Source organism: Oncorhynchus gorbuscha, linkage group LG07 (genome assembly GCF_021184085.1).
Source record: "Oncorhynchus gorbuscha isolate QuinsamMale2020 ecotype Even-year linkage group LG07, OgorEven_v1.0, whole genome shotgun sequence".
NCBI classification, from domain to species: Eukaryota; Metazoa; Chordata; class Actinopteri; order Salmoniformes; family Salmonidae; genus Oncorhynchus; species Oncorhynchus gorbuscha.
In genome coordinates this window covers 50,600,165-50,627,947 of record NC_060179.1, presented here as the reverse complement: position 1 = coordinate 50,627,947, position 27,783 = coordinate 50,600,165, and the positions used below count along the sequence as shown (strand labels likewise).

The 27,783-nt window shown below is 42.2% G+C and overlaps 1 protein-coding gene across 2 annotated transcripts in view; it reads right to left on the bottom strand.

The window, feature by feature from the left end:
* Nucleotides 1-291: 291 nt before the first annotated feature.
* Nucleotides 292-27,783, bottom strand: part of LOC124039251 (ras-related protein Rab-26-like) — a 94,599-nt gene continuing 67,107 nt past the window's right edge. For both annotated transcript variants that reach the window (XM_046355171.1, XM_046355172.1), the window contains exons 5-9: nt 26,222-26,274; nt 1,472-1,537; nt 1,151-1,207; nt 620-696; nt 292-440 (exon numbers count right to left, since the gene is read on the bottom strand). In XM_046355171.1, coding sequence (XP_046211127.1) covers nt 338-440; nt 620-696; nt 1,151-1,207; nt 1,472-1,537; nt 26,222-26,274 — 356 coding nt within the window. In that variant the 3' untranslated portion in view covers nt 292-337. The remainder of the gene's footprint in view (nt 441-619; nt 697-1,150; nt 1,208-1,471; nt 1,538-26,221; nt 26,275-27,783) is intronic.

Here is a 27,783-nt window from a genome sequence, read left to right as displayed (position 1 = left end):
GATTCTTACAGTATCTATGCACTGAACTTGTGTCGTCACCCTTTTATCATACAGTAGGGGGCAGAAGACAATGCAAAATGAATTCACTCATACAACATACATACACGCCCACCACTGTTAAAACTTAAATGTATCACACATACACATATTCATAAATACAGTGCACTTGCACCAACATGCATGAGGAAAATGACACAGAAACACAAGTCAGAAGACATACTGGTAGACACACACACACCAGACCCCCCCCCCCCACACACACACAAACACCAGATAACCCCCCCCCACACACACACACACACACACACACACACACACACACACACAGAAGACAGGTTTATGAGTGGCAGCAGCCAGCGCTTTTCATCTCCTTGTTGACATAATCCTGAAGCTGAAACTTTGGATCGTCAGGCTCCTTCGTCGACCTGTGCTTCAGCTCTCTGAGAGAAAGACAAGAGGCCGGAGACATCGAAAGATTAAATCTCACATAGCATATTTACTGCGTAGGCTATCTTGATTTTGTGAATTTACTTCCTAATCGCATGCATGACAAAACAAGAAAGGCAATGATTGACATGTCATCTCTAAGGAACGCAGCACTGGTAAACATCCTACTCACTTGGCAACAGCAGTGAATGCCAGCTCCACATTCAGGCCAGACTTAGCACTGGTTTCCATGAAGGGCACCCCAAACACCTGCACAGTGGAGAGCGAGAGTCCTCTAAGTTTTAGTGTACAAGGTACCTGGTGTGCATGCGTGTGTGTGTGTGTGTGTGTGAGAGAAATATAGGAGTTTTGTCGGGAATTTTGTATATCGTTATTATTACACCGCCTGACAACAACAAGGGCATCGGACGTCCATCTCCCTTACAACCATGTACCAGTCATTTACTGTTTCAAGCCTGGGAACTCATCAGAGCGGACTGATGTTGAAAATTGAGTTAGCGAACACTTCAGAGACTCCAAGCAATAATGGCAGAAGGTTCTCCTATGAATACCTAATGAGAGAGATCAAGACACACCCGGACTGTTTTAGTGGGGATTCATGTGTCTGTGCTGACTAAAATAGATGGAAACCTGGACATCAAAAGGGTCAACACTGTGTGTGTGATTTTGAGTTTGTGTATTTATTTGTTAAATAACAGCTCACCTTGGCCAGTTTCTCTCCCTCCTCTCTCTTCACCACTCTCTCGTGTGCCACATCAGCCTTTAAGACATCACAAAAGGCTCCTGAAAACATTATCTTCTTTCATCTATTCTCTCTTTCATCCTCTACTTACACTAGGAGAGTCCTCTCTTTAAATTTCTGCATGCAGTGACACAAATATATCTGCTTCTTTCTTTCTCTCAATTCATAGTAATGCACTCATTATCCATCCATCCTTCTCTATCGACCTCTTTCTTTCTCTCAATTCATAGTAATGCAATGATTATCCATCCATAATTCTGTACTTCCAGTGGGAGGACTGACCTTGTTGCCCAGCAGCATTAGCACCACGTCCTGCTGAGCATACTCATGGATCTCTGTCAGCCATGCCTGGAGAGAGGGAAGGAGCGATGGAGGGAGAGAGAGTGGGCAGAGAGAGCAAGCGGGAGAGGGAGGAGAAAGGGACACAAACAAAAAGGTTAGAACCTGAGAATGGGAAAGTGAACCTGGTGGAAGAGAATCTAAGGAACCATGCAAGATAATACGTTGAAAAGGAAGATGAACAACGATCAGTCAAGGAAGTACAAGAAGTTGGAAGACGGAAATGATAGAAGAGTGTGGAGTACAACCCATTCCTGACAATGCTAATGAAACATACTGTATTGTTAGATGGTGTTCATCACCTGGAATCTCAGGGGAATCAATAACACAAAGAAACAGAAAAAATAGAGTTTTAATGAGCAGACAAACAGTCCTGAGCTTCAATGCAACATCCACACAACCGCAAAACAAAGAACACTTTGTTGTCACCCATGTTCTCAGTTTGAGTAGTGCACTACTTCCATCTTCCTTTGTTCTCTCCCGCAATCTGTCTTATTTTAATTACAGGTTAGTGGTCCCTGGCCTCCCTGTTAGCTCTTCTGGTTAAATAGAGGTTGATGTCTCTGGGGAACCATGATAGATTTCATGAAGGAACCAGCCAAACACACTGTCATTACTCTTTCTATGAGTCCCTCTGTTCACACCCCTCCCTCTCCATCATTTCATTATCTGTGCATTAGGATGGTCCACTCCATCTCCTCTCTCTTTATTTATTTCTCTCTATATCTATTTACTTCCTCTTGCGCTCTCTCTCTCTCTCTCTCTCTCTCTCTCTCTCTCTCTCTCTCTCTCTCTCTCTCTCTCTATTTACTCTTGCTCTCTCCTACTCTTGTCTCTCTCCTCTAAGCAGCTCCACTCATCTCTTGTTCCTCAGGACTAAACGCTCCTGGTCTTCCTACAATCTGATTGGGAGTCTCAGGTACACCTGAAAGCAGAAGCTCATGGGACACGTACTGGCACATTGTTCCTATAATTGTCTTTGATGGCAGGAGGCTGAATAGAACCCTAATGAGAGTTAGGAGAGGGAGAGGAGAGGAAAGGGAGAGGAGATAAGATGACAACAGAAGAGAAAAGAAGAGGAGAGAAAAGAGTGAACACATGAGCTAGACATTTGTCCTGCTGTGATGTGTCCTTCTCTGGCTGTTAGAGCATAGCTCCATGTGTAAACTCCTGCTAATGATAGCAGTTTCTCTCTGTCTCTGCTTATTTAATGACAGAGTTCTGGCCTACATTAGTGTTTTCCATTAACCCACAAAATAATGAGACATATTGTCAGTATGGTAATTCCTGTCCATTAGGCCTGACTGTAGAGCTGCGGCAGAGTGCTCAGTGCAGGGAGGGAGGGTTGCTAAACTGCGTGTGTTTAGAGATTGTGCCCAAAGCTATCGTAGTATGTCAGCTAAGTGTGTGTGTGTGTGGCCGTGTCCATGTGTGCGTGCGTGCGTGTGTGTGTGTGTGCGTGCATGTGCGCGTGCAGCTTTAATTAACAGAAAGTAACAAACTAAAATCAAACAAAAAATGGATTTCAAAGTATGTTTGACTTTCATCTTGCTCCTTGATAGTCACTGTCCTATCACTGTGATAAGGAGACCAAGAATGGATGGAGAAGGCCAGCTCCTCCTCTCTCTCAGCTGGAGCCAGACATGTGCACGCAGAAATGTTATAACAAGCACGCACGTATACACGCGCCCACATACTGTATATGAAAATGCTTATCCCTATTACAGTTGCATTCCTTATTCTAAACACCTGGGTTCTCGATTTGTTCTGGTACTACAAAATGATATTAAACAAGCTGCACATATATTACCACCCAAAACACTCTTCAATTATGCCCACGTCTGATACAGTACTGCCCTGAAAACAGCCATCCAACCATAACCTGGATACTGTTAAAGTAGGACTGCCGAATTTCAACTACAACTTGCACACCAAAGATTAAAGGGATAGTTCCCCGACATTAGCTATATCCATATGATTTATTTAGTGTCCAGTTTATCTAAAGCAAAGTTTAAAGTGGCAGTTTCTCCGTGTCCATAGAACGATTTCGAGGTAAGGAAACAAATATCTTAAATACATCATTTCGCTAAATTATCCCGGTTAGTTGCTATTGTTGCACTATGTGTATACTATATGCTGTATGAGAAAGGAGTCCTACCTGACAAGCCTTACGTTTCTGCAGTTAACTTACCGCCAAAGAGTGATGGAACGTATGTGTGTGTGTACTTTCATTGATGATAACTCGGACATTTGGATAGATAGACTCTGTGTGTGTGCAACTGCAAAATTTCTGCAGACATACTAGGATGCTCTTGCAAACTCAAAAGCTCATCTCCCTGAAGATGTCACAAAACACAAGAGCTCCAAACTGTGATCTGAATTTCAATGAGAGGAAGGTGACTGGAATAATGTCAGAAGTTTAAAGGGGGGGATGGGGGGCAAGTGTGAGACATCACATATCCAACTGATATACTGTACTCTTTATGTATAGTGCATGAATATGTTATGGGTAGTAAATAAACTGGAAAGCACTAAAAGCTCCTCAATACTCAATCAATGGGGATATGGACTGAAGAGTGATAAACTCTCGTAAACAGATCTTTGAAAACAGAACTGGTACAGTAAAATCTGTCAGGAAGGAATGTGAGATAACGAGCAACAGTCGTTCCGGTGTTTGGGTTTTTTCATCACTGGTTATTTGGACAAACTATGATTTTGCAGGTGTTAGCATCTTTCAAATTTCTGAAGGGGAGGGGAAATTCGGCCAGTAACTTGCAAAGACAGAGGGTGGAGCTCCTCGTTCCGGTTTCACTCTGTGTTCAAGCATCTCTTCATCCCTTCTCTTAACACGTATGGACCCAGAACATCATCGAACAGCTGACCAACTACGCAAGACTTTAGTTCTGCAGTTAACCGAGATTAGTCTACTGAAATCGAGGGCTCTTGGTTGGTTGCACTGATATCCTTGCACAGTGCGTTAAAAAGAACATATGCAGTGATATGCTGGTGAAATCTGCAAGGAACCAGGAATCAATGTGATCTCAATATGATCTCGAAAGATAGTTCTATAGTTCTGGGCAACAACTGTGTGTGAGTGTGCTTGGGTGTGTCAGTAATAGAGAGCACAATCGAGAGAGAGAGAACGAGAGAGAGAGAGAGAGAGAGTTACTAAAGCAACATAGAGAAAAATACAGAATAGGCACATTATCTTGACAATCAGCCAAAAAGCACAGTGAAGTTGAGTACTGTAGGGGTGAACTATCTCTCCGCCTCTCTCTCTTTCTCTCCAGTCAGGACCGGTTCTCCATCAGCCCAGTGGACCCGGTGAACACGGCTGCGACTGCAGCTGCAATCAGGCCCATTGTATCAACTGAATGGAGGTGGTGATTCTCCAAAAACCCCAGCTGAACGCAGAGGCTCAAAGCTGGGGAGAGCAGAGCATAGTTCTGGGGAGAGCAGAGTATAATGGAAGAGAAGTATGAATAAGCATAGACACAATTCAAATGCAAATGTTTTTTTTTTTGTATGAGTACTGTACAAGTCTGATACAAAAAAAAACGTATTTGCCAAAAGCAAAATAAAATTGAATCTAGGCTTCTTCCCCCCAGGAAGAAAAATGCTGATGTGTCAGACAAACCAGAATAATATATCAAAGATGCTTTAGAGAGAGAATGTACCAGGTGCTGGAATATGTGCTGTAGGCAGGTGAGTAGAGGGATTAGGCCACACAGTACCTCTAACACATGCTATACATACGTGACTCACCACCTGGATTTGGTCTTATGTAGCAAAATTTGAAATTGTGTTTTTTACATTGGATAAAAGAGACTCAGAGCTACAAAATGGTATATCATACATTGCATTTGAGAAACAATGGGAAAGTAATTCTGCTTTGAAAGTTGATCAACTCGTGAACTCACATTTGAGAAAATGGCCTTTGAATGTTTCGGTATCTGGTGAAGAGCTCTTCTTTGTCTACACCCATTCAGCATCGTTCACACCCTCTTAAGCTTTAACCCCACCCATCTCGTTTCGCTCTCGGAGAGCACACTTGACGCTCTGGCCGATGATTTGTTCAAATCTAGACAACATGAAAACGACCTAACCAGTTTTGCTGGCAACAATTTCATTACGTTTTTTTGCAGACGTTTACTGACAACAGCCATATTCAACGGGCATTGTACACACGTCACGTAACGTTAGCTAACGAGACAGACAGCTAACGTTAGCTAGTTAAATGACAATGAACCTAAGTGCCACAGTGCTAGGAAGTAACCAACCAGGTTCAATGTTAGCTAGCTAAAATTAGGCATTAACTAGAAAAGCAAATGGCACTGGGAAACAAATAATAACGTCAGCTAGGGAGCCAGCCAGCTAATGTTAGCTAGCTAGCTAACAGTACACTTTAGCTTGAATTGAAACCACTTTTTGTCAAAATTAAAAACGTGTCATTTCTGAAAATGTAGCTAGCTAACACTAGACTATCTTACCTGTATACATCATCATGCATGATGCCCTGTTAGGAATGCCATACCACGGTTGCCCTTAGTTTGAAGATGTAATCCGGAGACAGGTGTTTTCTCCATCTCTTTAGCTATCATATTCTAATTGCACTGATTTCAAAACTTGATCTTCCAGAAAGTGGAGAGCAACACTTATGCAGCTCCACTACACAATAAACATTTTTTAAAGCTGCATTTGACAGGATTACCAACACAGACTGATGAGCTCAAATAGACAGAAGCCTTCTATATGGCAGACCAATCCGAACTCCTCTCTCGGCATGTCCAGCCCACTCATTATTTCAGTCAATCATGGCTAGTGGGAAGGTTGCTTGACTTTTTCTGTGGCTTAAGGCTCGTAATTTAAGGCTCGTAATTTAACAATTTTATTCAGATTTACAGATGGCATACAAGTTTGTTATTAAGGCACATGACAGTTCACATTTTCGAGAAGGCATTTCTGCCAAAAAAACGCATTTTGATGAAAAAATATTTCTGACTTGCGACATACGCCTAGTTTCCAGAATCGGGTCACATATGATAAGAAAGAAATACACACAAAAACCCACACAGACACACACACACACACAGCACTATCCTCCAAGCTTGAGTTACTCTCCTCTACAAGTTTCTATTTCCTCTTTTCAAACTGGCGTAAGGCACTAGATCCAGAGACAAATATTTCTGAAATGTTTTGTCTCATGCAAAAGCCTACCAAGCCATGGTTATTTAAACTACAGTTAACTAATGTTTAGCAAGGGCCCATTGCCTTCTGTGCCAAGGCTTAGGACTGGTTTGTGGCCACCTGTAACGGCGTTCGTCTGTTGAAAGAAGAGAGTTGGACCGAAATGCAGCGTGTTGGTTACTCATGACTTTAATGAAAGAACGCGGTACATGAAATAACTGAGACTAACTACAAAAACAACAGAACGGAACGTGAAACTAATTACAGCCTATCTGGTGACTACAACACAGAGACAGGAACAAACACCCACGAAATACAAAGCGAAACTATGGCTCCCAAAATACGGTTCCCAATCAGAGACAACGAGGATCACCTGACTCTGATTGAGAATCGCCTCAGGCAGCCAAGCCTATACAACACCCCTAATTAGCCGCGATCCCAAATACTACAAACCCCAATACGAAAACAACATATAAACCCATGTCACACCGTGGCCTACCCAAACATATAACAACAACACAAAATACAATGGCCAAGGCGTGACACCACCGAGCAAACAAGGAACATTCCCAGAACATTAGCTAAGATTCCTATTAAGTTATTGTTAGGGTTTTCTCGAACATTAAGACATTAAAATCCTAAAAAGATTTCAATAATTCTTTTGATGTTCATTTTATAATTTTTTTCATACTAAGCTAATATACAGAATTGTTTTAAGATGATCACAACAAGGATTATTTACCTATTTGATTTAGAATTTTAGGAACACCTTTTTGTATAAAAAAATATTCTAATTATTATTTGATGAAACATTGAATTTGGCCTTACTTCTATTAGCCCATAGAAATCCATAAATAACAGATTTATACATGGAAAAACAGATATAACAATTTAATCTAAAGGAAGATTGTGTCTGAGATATATAAGAAATATATACACTACTGGTCACAAGTTTTAGAACATATACTCATTCAAGGATTTTACTTTATTTCTACTATTTTCAGTGTCCTTTAGTAGTGGTTTCTTTGCAGCAATTCGACTATGAAGGTCTGATTCATGCAGTCTCCTCTGAACAGTTGAGATGTTTCTGTTGCTTGAACTTTATGAAGCATTTATTTGGCCTGCAATTTCTGAGGCTGGTAAATCTAATGAACTTATCCTCTGCGGCAGAGGTAACTCCGGGTGTTCCATTCCTGTGGCGGTCCTCATGAGAGACAGTTTCATCATAGCGCTTCATGGTTTTTGCAACTGCACTTGAAGAAGCTTTCAAAGTTCTTGACATTTTCCATATTGACTGACCTTCACGGCTTAAAGTAATGATGGACTGTCATTTCTCTTTGCTTATTTGAGCTGTTCTGGTCTTTTACCAAATAAGGCTATCCCACACTTACCCATTCCAGGGTGTTTCTTTATATTTACTATTTTCTACATTGTAGAATAATAGTGAAGACATCAAAACTATGAATTAACAAATATGGAATCATGTAGTAACCAAAAAAGTGTTAAACAAATCAGAACATATTTTATATATTGCGATTCTTCAAAGTAGCCACCCTTTGCCTTGATGACAGCTTTGCACACTCTTGGTATTCTCTCAATCAGCTTCATGAGGAAGTCAACTGGAATACATTTCATTTAACAGGTGTGCCATGTTAAAAGTTCATTTGTGGAATTTATTTCCTTATTAATGCGTTTGAGCCAATCCGTTGTGTTGTGACAAGGTAGAGTGTTATATAGAAGAGGGGTATGGGGTGGTATACAGCCCTATTTGGTAATAGACCGTGTCCATATTGTGGCAAGAACAGCTCAAATAAGCACTCATTTAAGACATGAAGGTCAGTCAATCCGGAATATTTCAAGAACTTTGAAAGTATGCCAAAAGATGTCGTACTAAATTCGCCAAAATACAAAGTATACAAGCAGTGCACACTATTTCAGTGCTTATAGGGCCCATAATACAAATCTTCCAAAAATGGGCGTGTCTCCACAACATTTTCAGATTTCCAGAAAAATGGCGGAAAATACGCAGCCGAAGTCCGATGAGAGCGGATACAATTTCATTGCTGTAACTAATTATGACAAATATTGAGAAAATATTGAGCAATGTAATAAAGTAATGGCTTTTCAAACAAGGTACGTTAGCTGACAATTTGTTAGCTACGCTATCCTTATGAACCACAGCATATCATTACAGTATGTACCGGTATGTTAGCTAGCTACCTAACGTTAGTTGGCTACAAATACATCGCCCTTGCCAGTATATTAACTATATGGCATTCTTAGCTTAGCTCAGTGGTATAGTCGTTGTGCATTCTCAATGGGCATAGCTGGTTAATTCTCTCTAGCTATCTACTGTACTCCTTTTTCAGAGCACTCTTATCTAAGTGTGCCAGAGCGCAAAATAACTGATGCATTTATGAACGCTCCACACCCATTGAATGTGTCCGCTGTCAGTAAAGCATTGTTAAATTGTTGCCAGTGGCAAAGTTACAGTCACCAACACTCTGGATACCATGACAACAGCCTAACCTGCTCTGTTAGAAGGAGTAAAATGGTCAGAGTGAGGTTCTCTCATCTCATTTGTGTTTGGAAGTAGTAAGCAAGCTCACCAACGTTAGCCAGGTAGCTTAGGTGCTTGACTGCCGTTGTGATATCAGAACGCTCAGATCAACCCTACTCTGAGAGCAATCCACTCTGAATTTACGAACGGACAATCGGACAAAGCCCTGAATTTATGAAGATTAACTGGTGAAGGCCATCAAGAGGTTTTGGCTTGAGAAACTGACGATACAACAATGCAACAAATACATTGACCATCTGAGCAAGGTTTTACCCGTGGTCGTGGAGCTGGGGGGAAGTGCAACTAAAATGTAGCTGAGATGTTGAGTTGAAATAACCATCTGCATTTTGAAAGTCTTTTGTATCATTATTTTATTAGCGAAAATATAAAGATCTTTCTTTCTTTTGGAAATACAGTACCAGTCAAAAGTTTGGACACACCTACAAATTTCTTTATTTTCTACATTGTAAAATAATAGTGAAGATATGAAGACTAGGAAATAACACATAGGGAACACAGATTCTTCAAAGTAGCCACCCTGTGCCTTGATGACAGCTTTGCACACGCTTGGAACTCTCTCAACCAGCTTCATGTGGTAGTCACCTTGAATGCATTTCAGGTATTAAAAGTATGCCTGTTTAAAAGTTCATTTGTGGAATTTATTCCCTTCTTAATGTGTTTGAGCCAATCAGTTGTGTTGTGACAAGGTAGAGGTGGTATACAGAAGATAGCCCTATTTGGTAAAAGACCAAGTCCATATTATGGCAAGAACAGCTCAAATAAAGAGAAAAGACAGTCCATCATTACTCTAAGACATGAAGGTCAGTCAATCCGGAACATTTGAAGAACTTTGAAAGTTTTCAAAAAGTTTTCAAAAGTCGCAAAAACCATCACGTGCTATCATGAGGACCACCCCAGTAAAGGAAGACTCAGAGTGACCTTTGCTGCAGAGTTAACTGCACCTCAGATTGCAGCCCAAATAAAAGTAACAGACACATCTCAACATCAACTGTTCAGAGGAGATCGCATGATTGCATGCCCATTGTGGTTGAATTGCTGCAAAGAAACCACTACTAAAGGACACCAATAAGAAGAAGAGACTTGCTTGGGCCAAGAAACACGAGCAATGGATATTAGGCCGCTGGAAATCTGTCCTTTGGTCTGATGAGTCCAAATTTTAGATTTTTGATAACAACCGCAGTGTGGTTCCCACTGTGAAGCATGGAGGAGGAGGTGTGATAGTGTGGGGGTGCTTTGCTGGTGACAATGTCTGTTATTTATTTAGAATTCAAGGAAAATTTAACCAGCAAGGCTACCACAGCATTCTGCAGCGATACGCCATCCCATCTGGTTTGCGCTTAGTGGGACTATCATTTGTTTTTCAACAGGACAATGACCCAACACACCTTCAGGCTGTGTAAGGGCTATTTGATCAAGAAGTAGGGTGATGGAATGCAGAATCAGATGACCTGGCTTCTACAATCACCCGACCTCAACCCAATTGACGTGGTTGGGATGAGTTGGACCGCAGAGTGAAGGAAAAGCAGCCAACAAGGGCTCAGCATATGTGGGAACTCCTTCAAGACTTTTGGAAAAATATTCCAGGTGAAGCTGGTTGAGAGAATGCCAAGGGTGGCTACTTTGAAACTCAAAAATATAATATATTTTGATTTGATTTGTTTAACACTTTTTTTAAATTCCCTATTTGTTATATTATACTTCTGATGTCTTCACTATTATTCTAGAACCTAGAAAATAGTAAAAATAAAGAAAAACCCTTGAAGTAGGTGGGTCCAAACTTTTGACTTGTACTGTATATAAATCATTACCTATTATAAGGTTTATTTGATTATTATGTGGATTATAATAAATGTACATATTTGTAGGGGGTTCATGCATTTTTTGTTATGGCAAATCAGGTCTGATATTGATAAATTTATAACTTTAGTCTTGTATCAGGTAAACTGTTGTGTCCTCACATTTGGTCTGATAATTGCCCCATAATCTCCAAAGAGTTCTTTCAATTGTCAGTTCAATATATAGCATTCATTCGTTCAAGCATTTTATTTATAAAACGAAAACAAAAGGTTAGTACAGTTTATTCAGAGAACGTTCTAAAGTCAAGAATGCAAACACTCTTTATAACACACACAAACAAGTTCAGATCTTAAACTACGCCTTGCTCCGACAGTCAGTGTTTTTCCACTACACAGATACATTGTCTAATCTGCAACATGTTTCATAATTTTCTGCAAGCCTAACAGTTTCTCCCCTCCACAGGTGGAGACAGAATGTCCTGAACACAGTAGTACAACTTGTCTGTCGATAGCTCCTCTTATCATTTGTTTCCCACTTGCACCCTGCTTACAAAAGGTCCTTGTTCTAATTCTGACTAAAACTACACACATCATCAGATTACAGTTTTGTGATTCTAATACATTTCATACAATTATATGTTTTCAGAGTGGAATTATTGAATCATTATCTTTAAACATATAAATTATTTTATCAGGGTTAGGCTTAGCTACAATGCTACAGTTGTCAGCAACTGTTGTCCCTGTCAGGACCACTAGAGAGAGCTGTTATAGGCCTACTCCATCAAGCCACAATGGTAGAAATGTAAATACACCATCTGCTGTGACAAATCATGAGTATCCTGGCACAATAAATCACTATCAGAAAATGGTTTGTGTGAGGGGCCTCCCGGGTGGCGCAGTGGTCTAGGGCACTGCATCGCAGGCCTAGCTGTGCCACCAGAGACCCTGGGTTTGCGCCCAGGAGGCCGCGTTGCAGCCGACCCTGGGTTTGTGTTGCAGCCGGCCGCGACCGGGCGATCCGCGTGGCGACGCACAATTGGCCTAGCGTCATCTGGGTTAGGGAGAGTTTGGCCGGTAGGGCTATCCTTGTCTCAACGTGTGCACCAGCGTCCTGTGGCAGACCGGGCACAGTGCGCACTAACCAAGGTAGCCAGGTGCATGGTGTTTCCTCCGACACATTAGTGCGACTGGCTTCCAGGTTGGAGGCGCGCTGTGTTAAGAAGCAGTGTGGCTTGGTTGGGTTGTGTTTCGGAGGACGCATTGCTTTCGACCTTCGTCTCTCCCGAGCCTGTACTTGAGTTGTAGTGATGAGACAAGGTGAAAGGGGGGTTCACTCGTCTTTCAAGTAATCCTCAGGAAGTGAATGATGGTAGACAACACACCCCCTTCAACATACATACTGCAAACAGACCCAACTCATCTTGTCACCTCTTATCTTTGGTTGATGCAGAAAAACAAACATGGCAGTGGGCAAAAACTCTACCCACTTTTAGAAAGTATTTTACTCAATTATTTAGATCACTGGTGTGCACACCTGTGATGTGATGAACTGTATATAACAATTGCTATTAGCTAATTCATATTATGGATTCTGTGAGCCGAGAGATAAATATGTACGCTTGTGTTAGCTCACTCTTTCCTCAGTTAGCGCTAGGACTAATGTAGCCTACATTTTCCAATTTGGATGAGACTTCTGTCAATGTCTGAACATTGCATCCAAAAATAAACTGCTTACTGATTACATTGAGGACAAAGTTGTAAAGAATGTGTTTGTGAAAAATGTTTCTGTGAAAGAACAGTGCGGCCAGCTCAAACGCTGACTATTGTGTCAATCGTAACAAGACGTTCTAATGAAGTGTTTTAAACATTAATCACACCGGATTGAGGGTACGTTGCAAGGACCACTCTAGAATGATCACACCGTGTGCTCCTACTTGTCAAAGGGTTAAAGACCAGATCAAATGTGTTCTGGGAATGTTCTTGTAACCCTCAAAGAAACATTGTAGAATCATCCGCACAAATGGACAGTTTTTGTGTTTTGGGAGCATATCTTTTGTGATGTGCACACAATGTTCACACCAGACTGTTCCCACAACCTAATGAAACATTCCGGGAATCTTTAATGAACCGTTTAAATCTGATCTAGGAACATTCTTGCAAGATCAGGGAGATGCTTTATACAAACATTATATAATCAATCAGCACGACTGGACAGTTTTTGCTTCGGGGCGGAGCAGTTGCTGTACCAGGCGGTGATACAGCCCGCCAGGATGCTCTCGATTGTGCAGCTGAGACCAAACAAATGTTCCGCAAACTTTCACAGAACCAATTTTGGTTTGCTGGGCAGACGCATGCTTTTTGTCTATTTGGGAGCTCACAAAACAATTTGAGATGGCTTTAAGTGGGCAACAAAACAGAGAAGATTTGGAACCTCTGCTTTAATTCACCAGACTTATACCTTCCAATTACTTTTCAGGATTCTTATTCAACGTTAGATCAAAGATTTCAGTCTGTGCCTGATACAGAGAATAGAATCAAGCTAGGAAATGTGGGAAATGAAGTGATCATCAGACTCCCTCCAGAGGAAGAGGCGTTTCATCTTGTAGATAGAATTATGAAACTAGAGGCAGAGGAGGATGAGCAGAGAGGGAGAAGTCATAACACCCTCTGTCTCTGATTGCGTTGGGTTTGAAGGTGCTGAAAGTTAGCCTGCAAAAAAATGACGTTACGTGTGTGTGCACATGCTTGTGTGTGTTCGCGTGTGTTGTGGGTGTGTGTGTGTGCATATGCCAATACAAAAACCCCAAATAACTAATTACTTTAGCAAACAGAGTAACTTCTTGTTCCTTAGACTCGTAGCTCTCATCTTATCTATATTAAAGTGACATATTCTGGTCTTTTCAAGCTGCCTTCCTAACGCTTTCTGATCAGGAGAAGACTGGAAAATAAAATGAATATATCTAATTGCAGACAAACAGCAATGATGATGTTAGCCTTGTCCAAAAGAGAAAAACTAAAGCCTAGGTTTTAAATGTGGCCTTGATAGGATAGGATCGGTCGAACAAAGTAGACAGGTAACGAGAGGGAGGCCAAGAGGAAAGAGAGGGAGAGAATGTGAAAGGGGCAAAGAGATGACATAGAGAAAAGGTTATGTTAGAAGGGTGTGTAAAAAAGTGAGAGGCGAGAAAGAGAAAGTGGAAAGTGAATAGAGTGTCAAGAGTGCTGTGTAGTGGTCACAAATGGTTTATTCCCAGCCTACCCCTGTAAAGGACTATAGAGAGAATATAATCCCCACCTCTCTGTCAATCAACAACCAACACCACAACCTGTGCAGAGCTGTGCTGCACTGAGCCTAACACACACACACACACACACACACACACACACACACACACACACACACACACACACACACACACACACACACACACACACACACACACACACACACACACACACACACACACACACACACACACACACACACACACACACACACACACACACACACCAGCACTAGACTCAACAGCAGTACTTCATAAATAACTCCTTCATTCTATGATAATTTACACGGGTTTAAATATGACAGTTTATATGACAGCAGTATCAATAACCAATGCTCAGACTACTTAAGAAATTAAAAGAGAACAATGATCCCAGCAGAGATCAATTTTTCTTGTCTTCTTTCTGTCTCTTCTGTTTGAGCTACATGAATATCTCCCATTATGTTCTCTGTGTATTGGTTCAGTATTGGTATGCAAAGTAGTAGATCTCAAACCGAGCACTTTGAGCACTTCGAGCACTCGATTACTTGATATGCGCCTTTATGAGTCAATTGAGTCAATTTCAAACGCGAGTTTGCCGGTGCCCTTCGAAAGCTTCTTTATTGAGTGGGCATCCTGTGCCCTTGGCAGCTTCTTCCCATGAATCTCAGCATGTTACCTAATGTACCAACAACAACACTTTGCTCTCAAAAACATTTCTGATTTCATCAACATAAATCAAGAAATCTGTAATTATTGTGTAGGTTTTGCAGAGAAGGACTTACTCGCACAATTTTACCTCTAGCTAAGGAGTTTAGTGCTTGAAGGAAAATCAAATCAAATCAAATTTTATTTGTCACATACACATGGTTAGCAGATGTTAATGCGAGTGTAGCGAAATGCTTGTGCTTCTAGTTCCGACAATGCAGTAATAACCAACAAGTAATCTAACTAACAATTCCAAAACTACTGTCTTATAAACACAAGTGTAAGGGGATAAAGAATATGTACATAAAAATATATGAATGAGTGATGGTACAGGGCGGCATAGGCAAGATGCAGTAGATACGTATACATATGAGATGAATAATGTAGGGTATGTAAACATTATATTAGGTAGCATTGTTTAAAGTGGCTAGTGATATATTTTACATCATTTCCCATCAATTATCATTATTAAAGTGGCTGGAGTTGAGTCAGTGTCAGTGTCAGTGTCAGTGTGTTGGCAGCAGCCACTCAATGTTAGTGGTGGCTGTTTAACAGTCTGATGGCCTTGAGATAGAAGCTGTTTTTCAGTCTCTCGGTCCCAGCTTTGATGCACCTGTACTGACCTCGCCTTCTGGATGATAGCGGGGTGAACAGGCAGTGTCTCGGGTGGTTGTTGTCCTTGATGATCTTTATGGCCTTCCTGTAACATCGGGTGGTGTAGGTGTCCTGGAGGGCAGGTAGTTTGCCCCCGGTGATGCGTTCTGCAGACCTCACTACCCTCTGGAGAGCCTTACGGTTTCGGGGCGGAGCAGTTGCCGTACCAGGCGGTGATACAGCCCGCCAGGATGCTCTCGATTGTGCATCTGTAGAAGTTTGTAGGAGCTGTATTTCTGACGTTTGATAATGTACACAAAGATATGTCCATTACATTAGCTCGCTAGCTAGCTCTAAAGCATCTATCATAAAAATGTGTATGTGTAGCAGTGTTCTAGAATATTGGACCATTGGCTTTTATACTTTTCAAATTCTCAGCATAGCTCAAACAATTTATCTAACTATCAACACATTCAAATGAATAGAGGACATGTACCGGAGCCGCGTTGGTTGGGAATTCTGGTGAGGTGCGCATTCGGGCTGGTCTTCCACTGCGGATGGTTTTGCTATTTTGTTTTTACGCGGAGGCTAGTGGCTATGCCACAATGGGACACCGGGCTATTACGTCTCAGCCACTTCATATGAAACAAGCCTAGGTTTGTGGTCCTTCTGTAGCTCAGTTGGTAGAGCATGGCGCTTGTAACGCCAGGGTAGTGGGTTCGATCCCCGGGACCACCCATATGTAGAATGTATGCACACATGACTGTAAGTCGCTTTGGATAAAAGCGTCTGCTAAATGGCATATATATTATATTATTATATTATTATTATTATATTATTTATATTATTATATATTATTATATTAAACAAAAGAGAAGCTAACCAGTTAGTGGAACGCCAAATGCAATGTTCCTTCAATAAGCTTGCTAGCTAACGTTAGTTAGCTTAGCTACTGTAGTAACAGTAAATATCACAAGTTTTAATGAAGTAGCAACTGCATGTTCTACACTGCTGTGCTGTCTGCTCAGATGTACCACAATGTTACAATGTAGCGATTGGTGCTTTGGAAACATGCTGAATTAGCCTACGGACGGACTGCAGGAGAACGTCTACAACTTCATCAGCAGCTGTTAAACTATTATAAATAAGTGACAAGCTAAACTCTGTTTATCCGGGCAGTGCCCCAAATCCTTAGCTGGCTTATTAAATTACATCCTTGTGTTTGTCAGGGAAGCAGCAGGCAGTCTACAACAAACTGTCGAGAGGGCATCGTCTCAATGCTCATTTTGGTCGAAAGACTTGCAGACATCAGCAAGTGTCCACTCAATAAAGGGCTTAGGGTCCAAGTGTTCGGTTTGAGATTCCGCCATAGTCTACATGTATGCTGAGACTGTATAGCTTATCACCTAAAACATTCCCTGCTACTTAGGGTACTTTAGGCATAATGAGTTGCTGGTGTCTTTTTCAACTTTCTAATGTAAAGTAAAAGATATCCTTACAGAGCAATACAGCAAGTGTATACCACACTAAGCACTACCTATGTTCCCACATAGGCTACCACACTAAAGCCTATCTATGCCTTTGGGTACTGCCCCCCTCGGTCTCTCCAATACTCACACTGTCTACGAGCAGGTAAGCCACCTTGATACCCAGCTTGTTATGAGCCACTGTTCTGTTTCTTTGGTTTCAGTGCCTGGCTCAGCCTTACATTTTAATAAGAACCATGTGAATGATGATGATGATGATGTGCATGCAGCAGGGTTAGGTAGGTTACTTTCCAAATGTAATCCGTTACAGTTACTAGTTACCAGTCCAAAATTGTAATCAGTAACGTAACTTTTGGATTACCCAAACTCAGTAAAGTAGTCTAATTACTTTCAGTTACCTTTAGATTACTTTCCCCTTAAGAGGCATTACAAGGAGACAAAAATGAGTATTACAAATTGAAAGACATCTATTGTAGGATAAATCAATGTTAAGAGTTTACACAGCTGGCCATATATGGATGTTGCATTTTACATTATGTGATGGTTGTGTAGGCTTCTTCTAACCCATTGCATTTTACTACAGATAATAATACATTTAGGCTATATCTTTACATTAAAAACTGAAGTCTGTCACATTTACAGTCATTCCAATTCATTTAATACCTCATGATCTTTAATAAAAGGACTTGGAAATATAGATTAGCATAATTGTTTTACCTGTAAGGTGCAAATAGGTCAATGAGAGAGCAGCAGTGTGATTCACATCAACACGCTATGTAGGTGATATCCTTATTACCCGTAGGCTACACCACTGCTGTCATCCTTACCTCCAAGCATTTATTCAAATTGGATAATGTGTGGATAGCGACATCAGTCACACCATTGGAAGACATAGCTTGGACAGTAGCCTACAAAAGCTTATTCCTGCTCTTTTTCCCGCGATCCATCAAACGCATTTGGTGTGTCATCATAGTGGTCTCTGACTTGTGATCAGACTCGCTCAGGCTGAACAAACTTAAGTGTCAACTTTTTTTCAATGCTGATTTGAATATCATTGAGAAAACAAAGGTGTACAATTTTTTTTTAATCACATACATCCTTTCTGAATTTAAAAATAATCCTAGAAGTAATCATCCAGTTTTTCAGAAGTATCTGATTACAATATTTTTGCTGGTAACATAACGGACTACAGTTACAGTTATTTTGTAATCAGTTTCTTTGTTGTCAGTTACATGTAGTCCGTTACTCACCAAACCTGGAAAGCAGTGTGTGTGTGCGTGTGTGTGCGTGCGTGTGTGTGCGTGCGTGTGTGTGCGTGCGTGTGTGTGCGTGCGTGTGTGTGTGTGCGTGCGTGTGTGTGCGTGTGTGTGCGTGCATGTGTGTGAACGTGGATCACAGCAGAGTGAGCAGCATCTGCAGGGCTGATGATATGAGGCAAGACAGTATAAAAATATATATACAAAAAATATATAAAGGTGTCACGCTCAACTTTACAACCTCTGTGTCATTGGTTTAACATTGCTTTCAACTGAGAATGGTGACTATGTAACGGGTGAGCATGTAATGTTAGTGGCTGCGGATGCTTTCATGTCTTGTATTCATTTCAAAATGAACAATAGATGGCTGTGTATAGTTATTCACAGATTATGAGTGAGGCACCATTTTGTTCGATTGCAGCATAGTCTGTAAGCCAGCACAAAGGTCACCGCATATAGAGATATCTGAACTATCTGAACTCAGAACTGCAACAGAGTGCCATGGTGCTCTCACTCTGGCCATACCTTGATACGTGTTGTTGAAAAGGGATGGGCAGAATACGGGTTTAACGAAGATAGGGTGGAGAGAGTGGAAGAGAGAGAAAAGCAAAGAATGATTGAGACAGAGAGAGAAAGAAAGAGAACAATGGTGAGATCCAGTGGAGAAGATTGAACCTCAGCTCTGAACTACATAAAGGTCCAACGGGGGAGACGGTTGATATCAGACTGGTATACTGTATCTGTGGTATTTGTATTGAGGGAGAGAGCAGCTAAACTGGAGATTGAAAAAATATTAGATGAAAATAAATTATGCTCCAATATGGTATTTTATGAGATTAATGACATGTACCTTTGTCAGGATGACTCCCACCTGTGCAGTCAGTAATGATCAAATTTTAACAATAAACTTTTCATCCTGCTGCTCTGTGGACCATTTCTGCCTACTAATGTTGCTAGACAGAAATAAATACAGAATCATTGATTGGAATAGGAGCAAGCTGTGTGTGTGTGTGTGTGTGTGTTTAATTTGTGTGTGTGTGTGTGTGCATTGTTACAATCGTCAATCAGCCTGAAAGAGAAGGAGCAGAGGCAACAAATTACCCAGCAGCCAATAGCAAGCTCAGCTGGGAATTGGTCTCAAATCAGTCTGTTGGGCTAGACTTCCACACTATTGCCCTCAGTCTCCGTCTCAGTCTCAGACTACACACGCCACAGGGCACAGGTATCACATCAACATCTGAAAAAGAACTATGAACTCAGAAATGATTTACACCTAATTCTAAATCTGTCTTCAACAGTCTGTTTGTTTCTCTCTGTCATCTTCTCTCTCTATTCCTCTTCCTTATACCCCAGTCCTTCTCCTTTCCCCTCTTCATTTTGAGTGTAAAATAATGTGTATCTCTATTGAACCGACCTGTAGCTCTATTAAACCTATCATGAAATTGCATGGGTGGGAACCAGTTCAAGCTAGTCTCCCATCTCCCGACAATCTCTCCAAGGCTTCTCTTCAAACCTCTCCATTCAAACTAACAGAGCACTCAAGGCCCTCCACATCTCTACGGAAAACAGAGATAGAGAGAATGAGAGCGGGATGGAAGAATGGAGGGATGGTCTTGCAGAGTAGAGTGCTTGAAAAGAAAAAAGGAATGGATGCTACCAGACAAACCACCTAAGCTTGAGCATCACCGCAAGGATATAATGTTGTGAATAGGGTCAAACACAAAGATCATGCTTGCAGCATGTTCAGGTAACTGCCAAAATAAAGGAGACACCAACATAAAGTGTCTTAATAGGCCATTGGGCCAGACAACCTGGACCCAAACATTTGCATACCGCCCCAACAGATGCACATGTCCCACCTGGACAAGATGAGAAATAACTATGTGAGAATTCTGTTCAGAGACGACAGCTCAGTGTTCAACACCATAGTCGCCTCCAGGCTAATCACCAAGCTGGAGAACATGGGATTGAACACCTCCCTCTCTAACTAGATCCTGGACTTCCTGACGGGACGTCCCCAGGTGGTGAGGATAGGCAACAACACCTCCGCCGTGCGGACCCTCAACATGGGGGCCCCTCAAGGGTGTGTGCTTAGTCCCCCTCCTCCTGTACTCCCTGTTTACTCATGACTGCATTTCCGCACACGACACCAACACACCCATAATCAAGTTTGCTGACGACACAACGGTGCTAGGCCTGATCACCAACGGCCTACAGGGAGGAGGTCAGAGACTTTGCAGCGTGATGCCATGACAATAACCTCTTCCTCGGCGTCAGTAAGACCAAAGTGCTGATCGTGGACTACAGGACAAAGAAGGGAGAGCATACTCCCATCCACATCGACGTGGCTGTAGTGGAGAGGGTCGTTCCTTGGCATCCACATCACTAAGAACTTAACTTGGTCCACACCCACCCGCACAGATGTGAAGAGGGTACAACAGCGCCTCTTCCCCCTCAGCAGGCTGAAAGAATTTGGCATGGGCCCACTGATCCTCAAACATTTCCACAGCTGCACCGTCGAGAGCATCTCGACTGGCTGCATCACCACTTGGTACAGCAAATGCACCACAAAGCGCTACAGAGGGTGGTACGGACAGTCCAGTATATCACTGGGGCCAAACTCCCTGCCATCCATGACCTCTATATCAGGCGGCGTCAGAGGAAGGCCTGAAAAATGGTCAAAGACTTCAGCCATCCAAACCATAGAATGTTCACTCTGCTACAGTCCGGAAAACTGTGCCAGAGCATCAACTCTCGGACCAACAGGGTTTAAGACAGCTTGTACTCCCAAGCCATAAGACTGTTAATTAGTTCATTAATGCACTGATTCTATCTTGCACTGACTCTATGCACACTCACTAGACTACTTTGTATACAGTCCCTTTGGGAAGTATTAATATTCCTTGACTTTTCCCACATTTTGTTATGTTACAGCCCTTTTCAAAAATGTATCCAAAAAAATGATCTGCAAACTACACTAAGTACCCCATAATGACCAAGTGATAACAGGTTTTTATACATTTTGGCAAATATATTAAAAATTATAAACGGAAATATCTTATTTACATAAGTAAATCAGGCCCTTTGCTATGAGACTCGAATTTGAGCTCCGGTACATCCTGTTTTCATTGATCATCATTGAGATGTTTCTACAACGTGATTGAGTCCACCTGTGGTAAATTAAATTGATTGGACATGATTTGGAAAGGCACACAACTGTCTATATAAGGTCCAACAGAGCTTGAGAGGATCTGCAGAGAGGAATGGGAGAAACTCCCCAAATACAGATGTGCCAAGCTTGTAGCGTCATACCCAAGAAGACTTTAGGCTGTAATCGCTGCCAAAGGTGCTTCAGCAAAGTACTGAGTAAAGGGTCTGAATACTTATGTAAATGTGATTATTTCATTTTTTAACTGTTTTTGCTTTGTCATTATATGGGGTATTGTGTGTAGATTGATGAGGGAAAAAAACAATTGAATCAATTTTATAATAAGGCTGTAACGTACAAAATGTAGAAAAAGTCAAGGGGTCTGAATAATTTCCGAATGCACTGTAGAAATCCCCTCTTCTGTATTTTATTCCTATTTTTCTTTTTATTAAGCAAGCATTTCATGGTTAATTAAGTCTACACCCATTGTATTCGGCGCATGTGACAAATACAATTTCATTTGGACTTGAATAGCTTCAAAGCACCTTGGCATAGATTCTAAGAGTATCTGGACCTCCAGTGCGCCTCAACGGCCCAGTGTATCCGGTGCCTCTGCCAAGGACAAAGCCTCCTGTATGTCTCTCCAGCCTGGTGAGTCCTGTGCCTGCTCAGAGCCAGAGCCAGGCCTCCTGTGTGTCTCTCCACTCCAGTGATGATCCATGGCACGAAGCCTCCAGTGATGATTCATGGCACGAAGCCTCCAGTGAGGAGTCATGGCACAAAGCCTCCAGTGAGGAGTCATGGCACGAAGCCTCCAGTGAGGAGTCATGGCACGAAGCCTCCAGTGAGGAGTCATGGCACGAAGCCTCCAGTGATGATCCATGGCAAGAAGCCTCCAGTGAGGAGTCATGGCACAAAGCCTCCAGTGAGGAGTCATGGCACGAAGCCTCCAGTGAGGAGTCATGGCACGAAACCTCCATCGACGGTCTCCAGTCCGGAACCTCCAGCGACGGTCTCCAGTCCGGAACCTCCAGCGACGGTCTCCAGTCCGGAACCTCCAGCGACGGTCTCCGGTCCGGAACCTCCAGCGACGGTCTCCGGTCCTGAGCCTCCAGCGACGGTCTCCGGTCCTGAGCCTCCAGCGACGGCCTAAAGTCCGGAGTCTCCAGCGACGGTCCACAGTCCGGAGTCTCCAGCGTCTGTCTCAAGTCCGGAGCCTCCAGCGACGGTCCCCTGTCCGGGGCCCGCAACGAGGGTCCCAGTCCGGACGAACATTCGAATTGGAGGTGATGACAACGCAATACATAAAAGACTATAAATGCGCAACTTAAAGCAACCACATATTTAGCCATGGAGCACGTTCTAATTGACCAGTGAGTGATCAAGCTTCAACACACCTACAACCCAGACCTTTCGCGCCACCGCCAGCTACTGCAGTGGCGCGAAAGGACTGGACCAAGATGCAGCATGGTAAGCGTACATTTTCTCTTTATTAAAAATGATGCCGACAAAACAAAGAACAAAACCAAACCGTGAAGTTTTGGGCTATGTGCCCTGAACAAAGTCAAAGTTAACTTCCCACAAAACAGGTGGGTGAAAATGGTACCTAAGTATGGTTCTCAATCAGAGACAACGATAGAAAGCTGTCCCTGATTGAGAACCATACCAGGCCAAGACATAGAAATACAAAACATAGAAAAAAGGGCATAGAATGCCCACCCTAGTCACACCCTGGCCTAACCAAAATAGAGAATAAAAAGCCTCTCTATGGCCATGGCGTGACACTGCACCCATATTTCCAGTTTTGAAAATAGCACAAATATTTCTGACACAACCCCAAACCTATATTTACCATTGCATTAGGTTTGTTCAAATATAGCCCCAATAGTTTATAGTTTTAGTTCAATTGTATTCATAATACACAATCATGATGAACAAAATGTTTAAAGTCCAAAGCGAAAACTAATTTGAATAGTCCAGGTTGACTTCAAAACAGGTCGGTGATCATTCTGGTCATAGTTCCCCTACAGATGTAAGGTCATTTTAGCAATAGAATTATAGTGTGATAAACTACATGGTTTGTTCCTCACTAAGTGCATTCGGTGGTGCTCTCAGAAATGTTTTCACCTTGCATGTGACACAATGGGATGTCTACTCGTTCCTCTCTTACTCCCACACACTTGGCCATACACAAGTACATACATACACAAGACTGGCATCTGCTTGGGGCCCTAAAATCAATTAGTCCGCCCCTGCTCCCACCCCTTGTCTCCCTCAATGCACCTGCCTCTGAAGAGCTAAACAGCACCTGTTTAAAATGATAATGCTGTCATGTACTATATATACTCCAGTATGAGGGTGAAACTCTATGTTGTGGATGTAGACGGGCTGTCATGTGTGCATTATGCATGGGAAACATAAGCAGGCAGGGGTCCATCAAACTCAAATGGGAATAGTTGATTTATCATACTGTGATCTGCACGAACACATGGGTAATAAACATAAATATGGTACTGAGATACCGTATATGAATGAGAAAGAGGAGGGAGTTTACAGTGAAAAGATTAAAAATATATATACAGTACCAGTCAAAAGTTTGGACACACCTACTCATTCAAGGGTTTTTCTTTATTTTTTACTAATAGTGAAGGCATCAAAACTATGAAATAACACATATGAATTGGAATAAGTTGCACCGCAGAGTGAATGAAAAGCAGCCAACAAGTGCTCTGCATATGTGGGAACTCTTTCAAGACTGTTGGAAAAGCATTCCAGGTGAAGCTGGTTGAGAGAATGCCAAGAGTGTGCAAAGCTGTCATCAGAGCAAAGGGTGGCTACTTTGAAGGATCTAAAATACATAATATATTTGTATTTGTTTAACACTTTTTTGGTTACTACATGATTCCATATGTCTTCACTATTATTCTACAATGTAGAAAATAGTAAAGAAAAGCCCTTGAATGAGTAGGTGTTTGACTGGTACTGGCCATATGAGATGAGTAAAACAGTATGTAAACATTAAAGTGACGAGTATTTCAAATTGTTTTACATTGTGGGCTAATAATTTTAGATATAACACAGACACAAAGAAATACTGCAAAGTTGCTTAGGAGCTTGAAGCAGAGTTGCCATGTCTGTCGGCGCCGTCTTTGGAAGGAGGTGATAGGAAGAGATGCTACAACACAAAGCCTTCTTGCTCTTATTTCGTTATAAATTCAAATGAAGACTGTTGAAATGAATTACTCGAATTAGCCTAATTTCAACACCATGCGCTGTCCACCTCCCGATTGATTGTGCCACGGCTGACACATCCCATTTCAGCACCACAAAGCCATCATGGAAATCGAATCTGGCTTATTGTGAGGTCAATAGCTGATAAAAAGCCTCATCATGGGCAACGAAACATGTTGTTTAATGGTCTTTGGAGAGGGAATATCAAAGGTGCAAGTGTGACGAATATGAGCCGACAGCGGCAACCCATGTGGGTACATAGTCTAGTGTTTAAAGAAAGTATCAAAACCCCTTGATATGGGAGGCACATAGAAAATGGTACACTTTATACTTTGCAATTATATTTTTGTCCAGTATATATAGGAAAACCTGCAAAATAGCTAATGTAAACCAGGGAACAATGCACTACGCTCCCATGTGCCCAATAAAACTCCACACAACACTCCCCAAAGCAAAAAACGAAGTTACACCCCCCCCCACAGTAATTTTCTAACTGTCCCTTACATGAGTAAGAGCAACTGTGCTGTTGATCAAAATAAGTGAAAGTAAGTGAGAGTATCCACGCTGTCTCTGCTTCCCTAGGGACCTCTACAGTACGTACCTCCTGTTCTACCATGTATTAATGATAGGAGAACCAGCTGCAGTTACAGCAGTGGGAACAGGCGGGTCTGCAGCTACGCAACATAGCCTCTCTCTTTGATGACGACATGCCATTTAAATAGCCCACGTTTAAACCCCCTGTCGCCAAGACTTCTTGTCCTTTAATGTTCATCAAAAGACAGTAATACGCCTGTGGAGAAGACTGAAGGGGTGAAAAGATGAGGTTTACATCAAATGGAGTCGAAATGACCTCAAATTCACAGTCTCGTTGGAGAGCAGCCTGTAAAATCCGAGGGATGGCACCATTTTGTGGCACAGCTGATCTGTTTCACCATTTTGGAAAATAACTAGCTGGGATTTACACCTACACACTCCCACCATCATCACCATCACCATCACCATTATAATCATCAGAACCATCTCTGACCTCACCATGAGCTCTATTTCACAATGGTATATTACAAAACAAGACAGAGCTATTATAATGTTATTCTACACAACTTACTGTAACAGCTTATCAAGTCACCGCAAATCAAACAAATGGAAAGAAATAGAGGGAGAAAGACACCGTGTGGTGGTAGGATGAGGCAGAAATGGAGGGAGGGGGAAGGGATGGAGTAGGTTAGACAGTAATGGAGAAACGGAGGGAGAAAGTGGACATAGATGTCAATGAAAGAGAAATGAAGGAAGTGAAGAGAATGGCGGGATGACACTGGTTAGACTATGCCAGATATATGGAGGTGGGGGGAAGGAGATGGAAAGATGAAGAAAAGAAAAGCCTTTATATAGTGTTAAAAGTTGATGAGCCCCGCAGACAGGACTGACACAGGACTGAGTCTTACCTTGATGTTGTCAAAGGAGGCCTTGTTAGTGACGTCGTAGAGCAAGAGGAGAGCTGTGGAGAGGACACAGACATAGAGCATATCAACAGGCTATCTATGGATTCCACTAGGATCACTATGATAAGGAAAGAGGAAAGAGAAGAAAAAAAACTCAAATGGAAACATGTATTTGTGGACTTTTTAAATTGACCTCTAATATCTGGTGTGATGTCATGAAACGAAAACAGGAAATAGAATAGTGTAGAACTTCCATCTGAGGTTGGAAATTATGAATATAATCACATAATCAGCCGAGACAGAATGATCATGCTTAGACCACAGTGAGCTTGCTATATTCACAGCCCAGATGGCAGGTACCACAGTGATATAACCATATTCATCAATACATAACAATCATGACATTTCCACCTTTTTGAAGTCAATACAGTACATACAAATTTAGAAAAATAATATTGTCCTCTTAGCTCATGTAACAGTGACATGGCAGCCTGTACATAACATTTGGTGCTAGAAAGTATACCTCACACAAGGGTGTACGGGAAATAACTCCACAGGGACTGAGCTTTTTGATCCAAACCCCTTCTCCAACCTCATGCTCCGCACTTCCCTTTGTCATTTCACACTTTTTTTTGAGGGGGGGGGTCTCTGAAGGGTGTATAATATGCTGTAATTACCGCATGGCTGGGTAGAATGGAGCTGTCGCCTGCTCTCTTCTCTCACTGATAACACTGCAAGGATTATTTACACAGGAGAAAGAGGAGAGAAAGAGAGAGAGATGTTCTGTCTACTGGTGTATACAACCTTGAACAGAACAGGTCTGAATGCAGCCATCTTTATCGGCCTCTAACAGACGAATGAGAGAAGAAAAAACACACCTCCTTTCCTCTCCTCTCCTTCACCCTCTCTGAGAAGAAGGACACCTCTAATGGAGGGCTGAATAAAATAAACAATGCAAAACTATTTGTCTTTGTGTCGCAAGAAGCGGAACACAAGAGCCCAAGAGCCCAAGAGCAGACTCAGACGAGGTAACCAAGGTATTTATTGAAACACGGGGGGTTTGAGTGCAGGCCAGGTGAAGCCCGAGCGGGTTGCTGGAAACCAGGTGCGGAGGCTGGAGCGAGAGGTGTGGAGACAGGGTAAGCAGGTTCGGAGGGGAAACGAAGAGAGTAGAATCCAGGACAGAGTAGCAGGACTAACGAGAAGTCGGACTGGAGACAGGGACCAGAGTCAGAGCGGGCAGAACTGTAGCGGAGAGGAAACCAGCGTCAGGCAAGGGAAAACAGGCACAACATGAACAAATGGCTAGAAGACTGACTGAGCAGAGATTATGATCTGGCAGTGTGGAAGTGGCAGGACTGAGTATTTGTAGAGGTCTTGATTATGGAACAGGTTGCAGCTGGTGGGGATCTGCTCTGACTCCAGCACACCTGTCTCCGCCCACACACACAGGGAGAGGGAGCGAGCACTGGGGGAGTGGCGGAAGGTCAAGGCAACACCGGATGAATACGAGAGAGCATGGCAGGAGCAGATGTGACAGTAGCCCCCCCACATCCAAAAGCCAC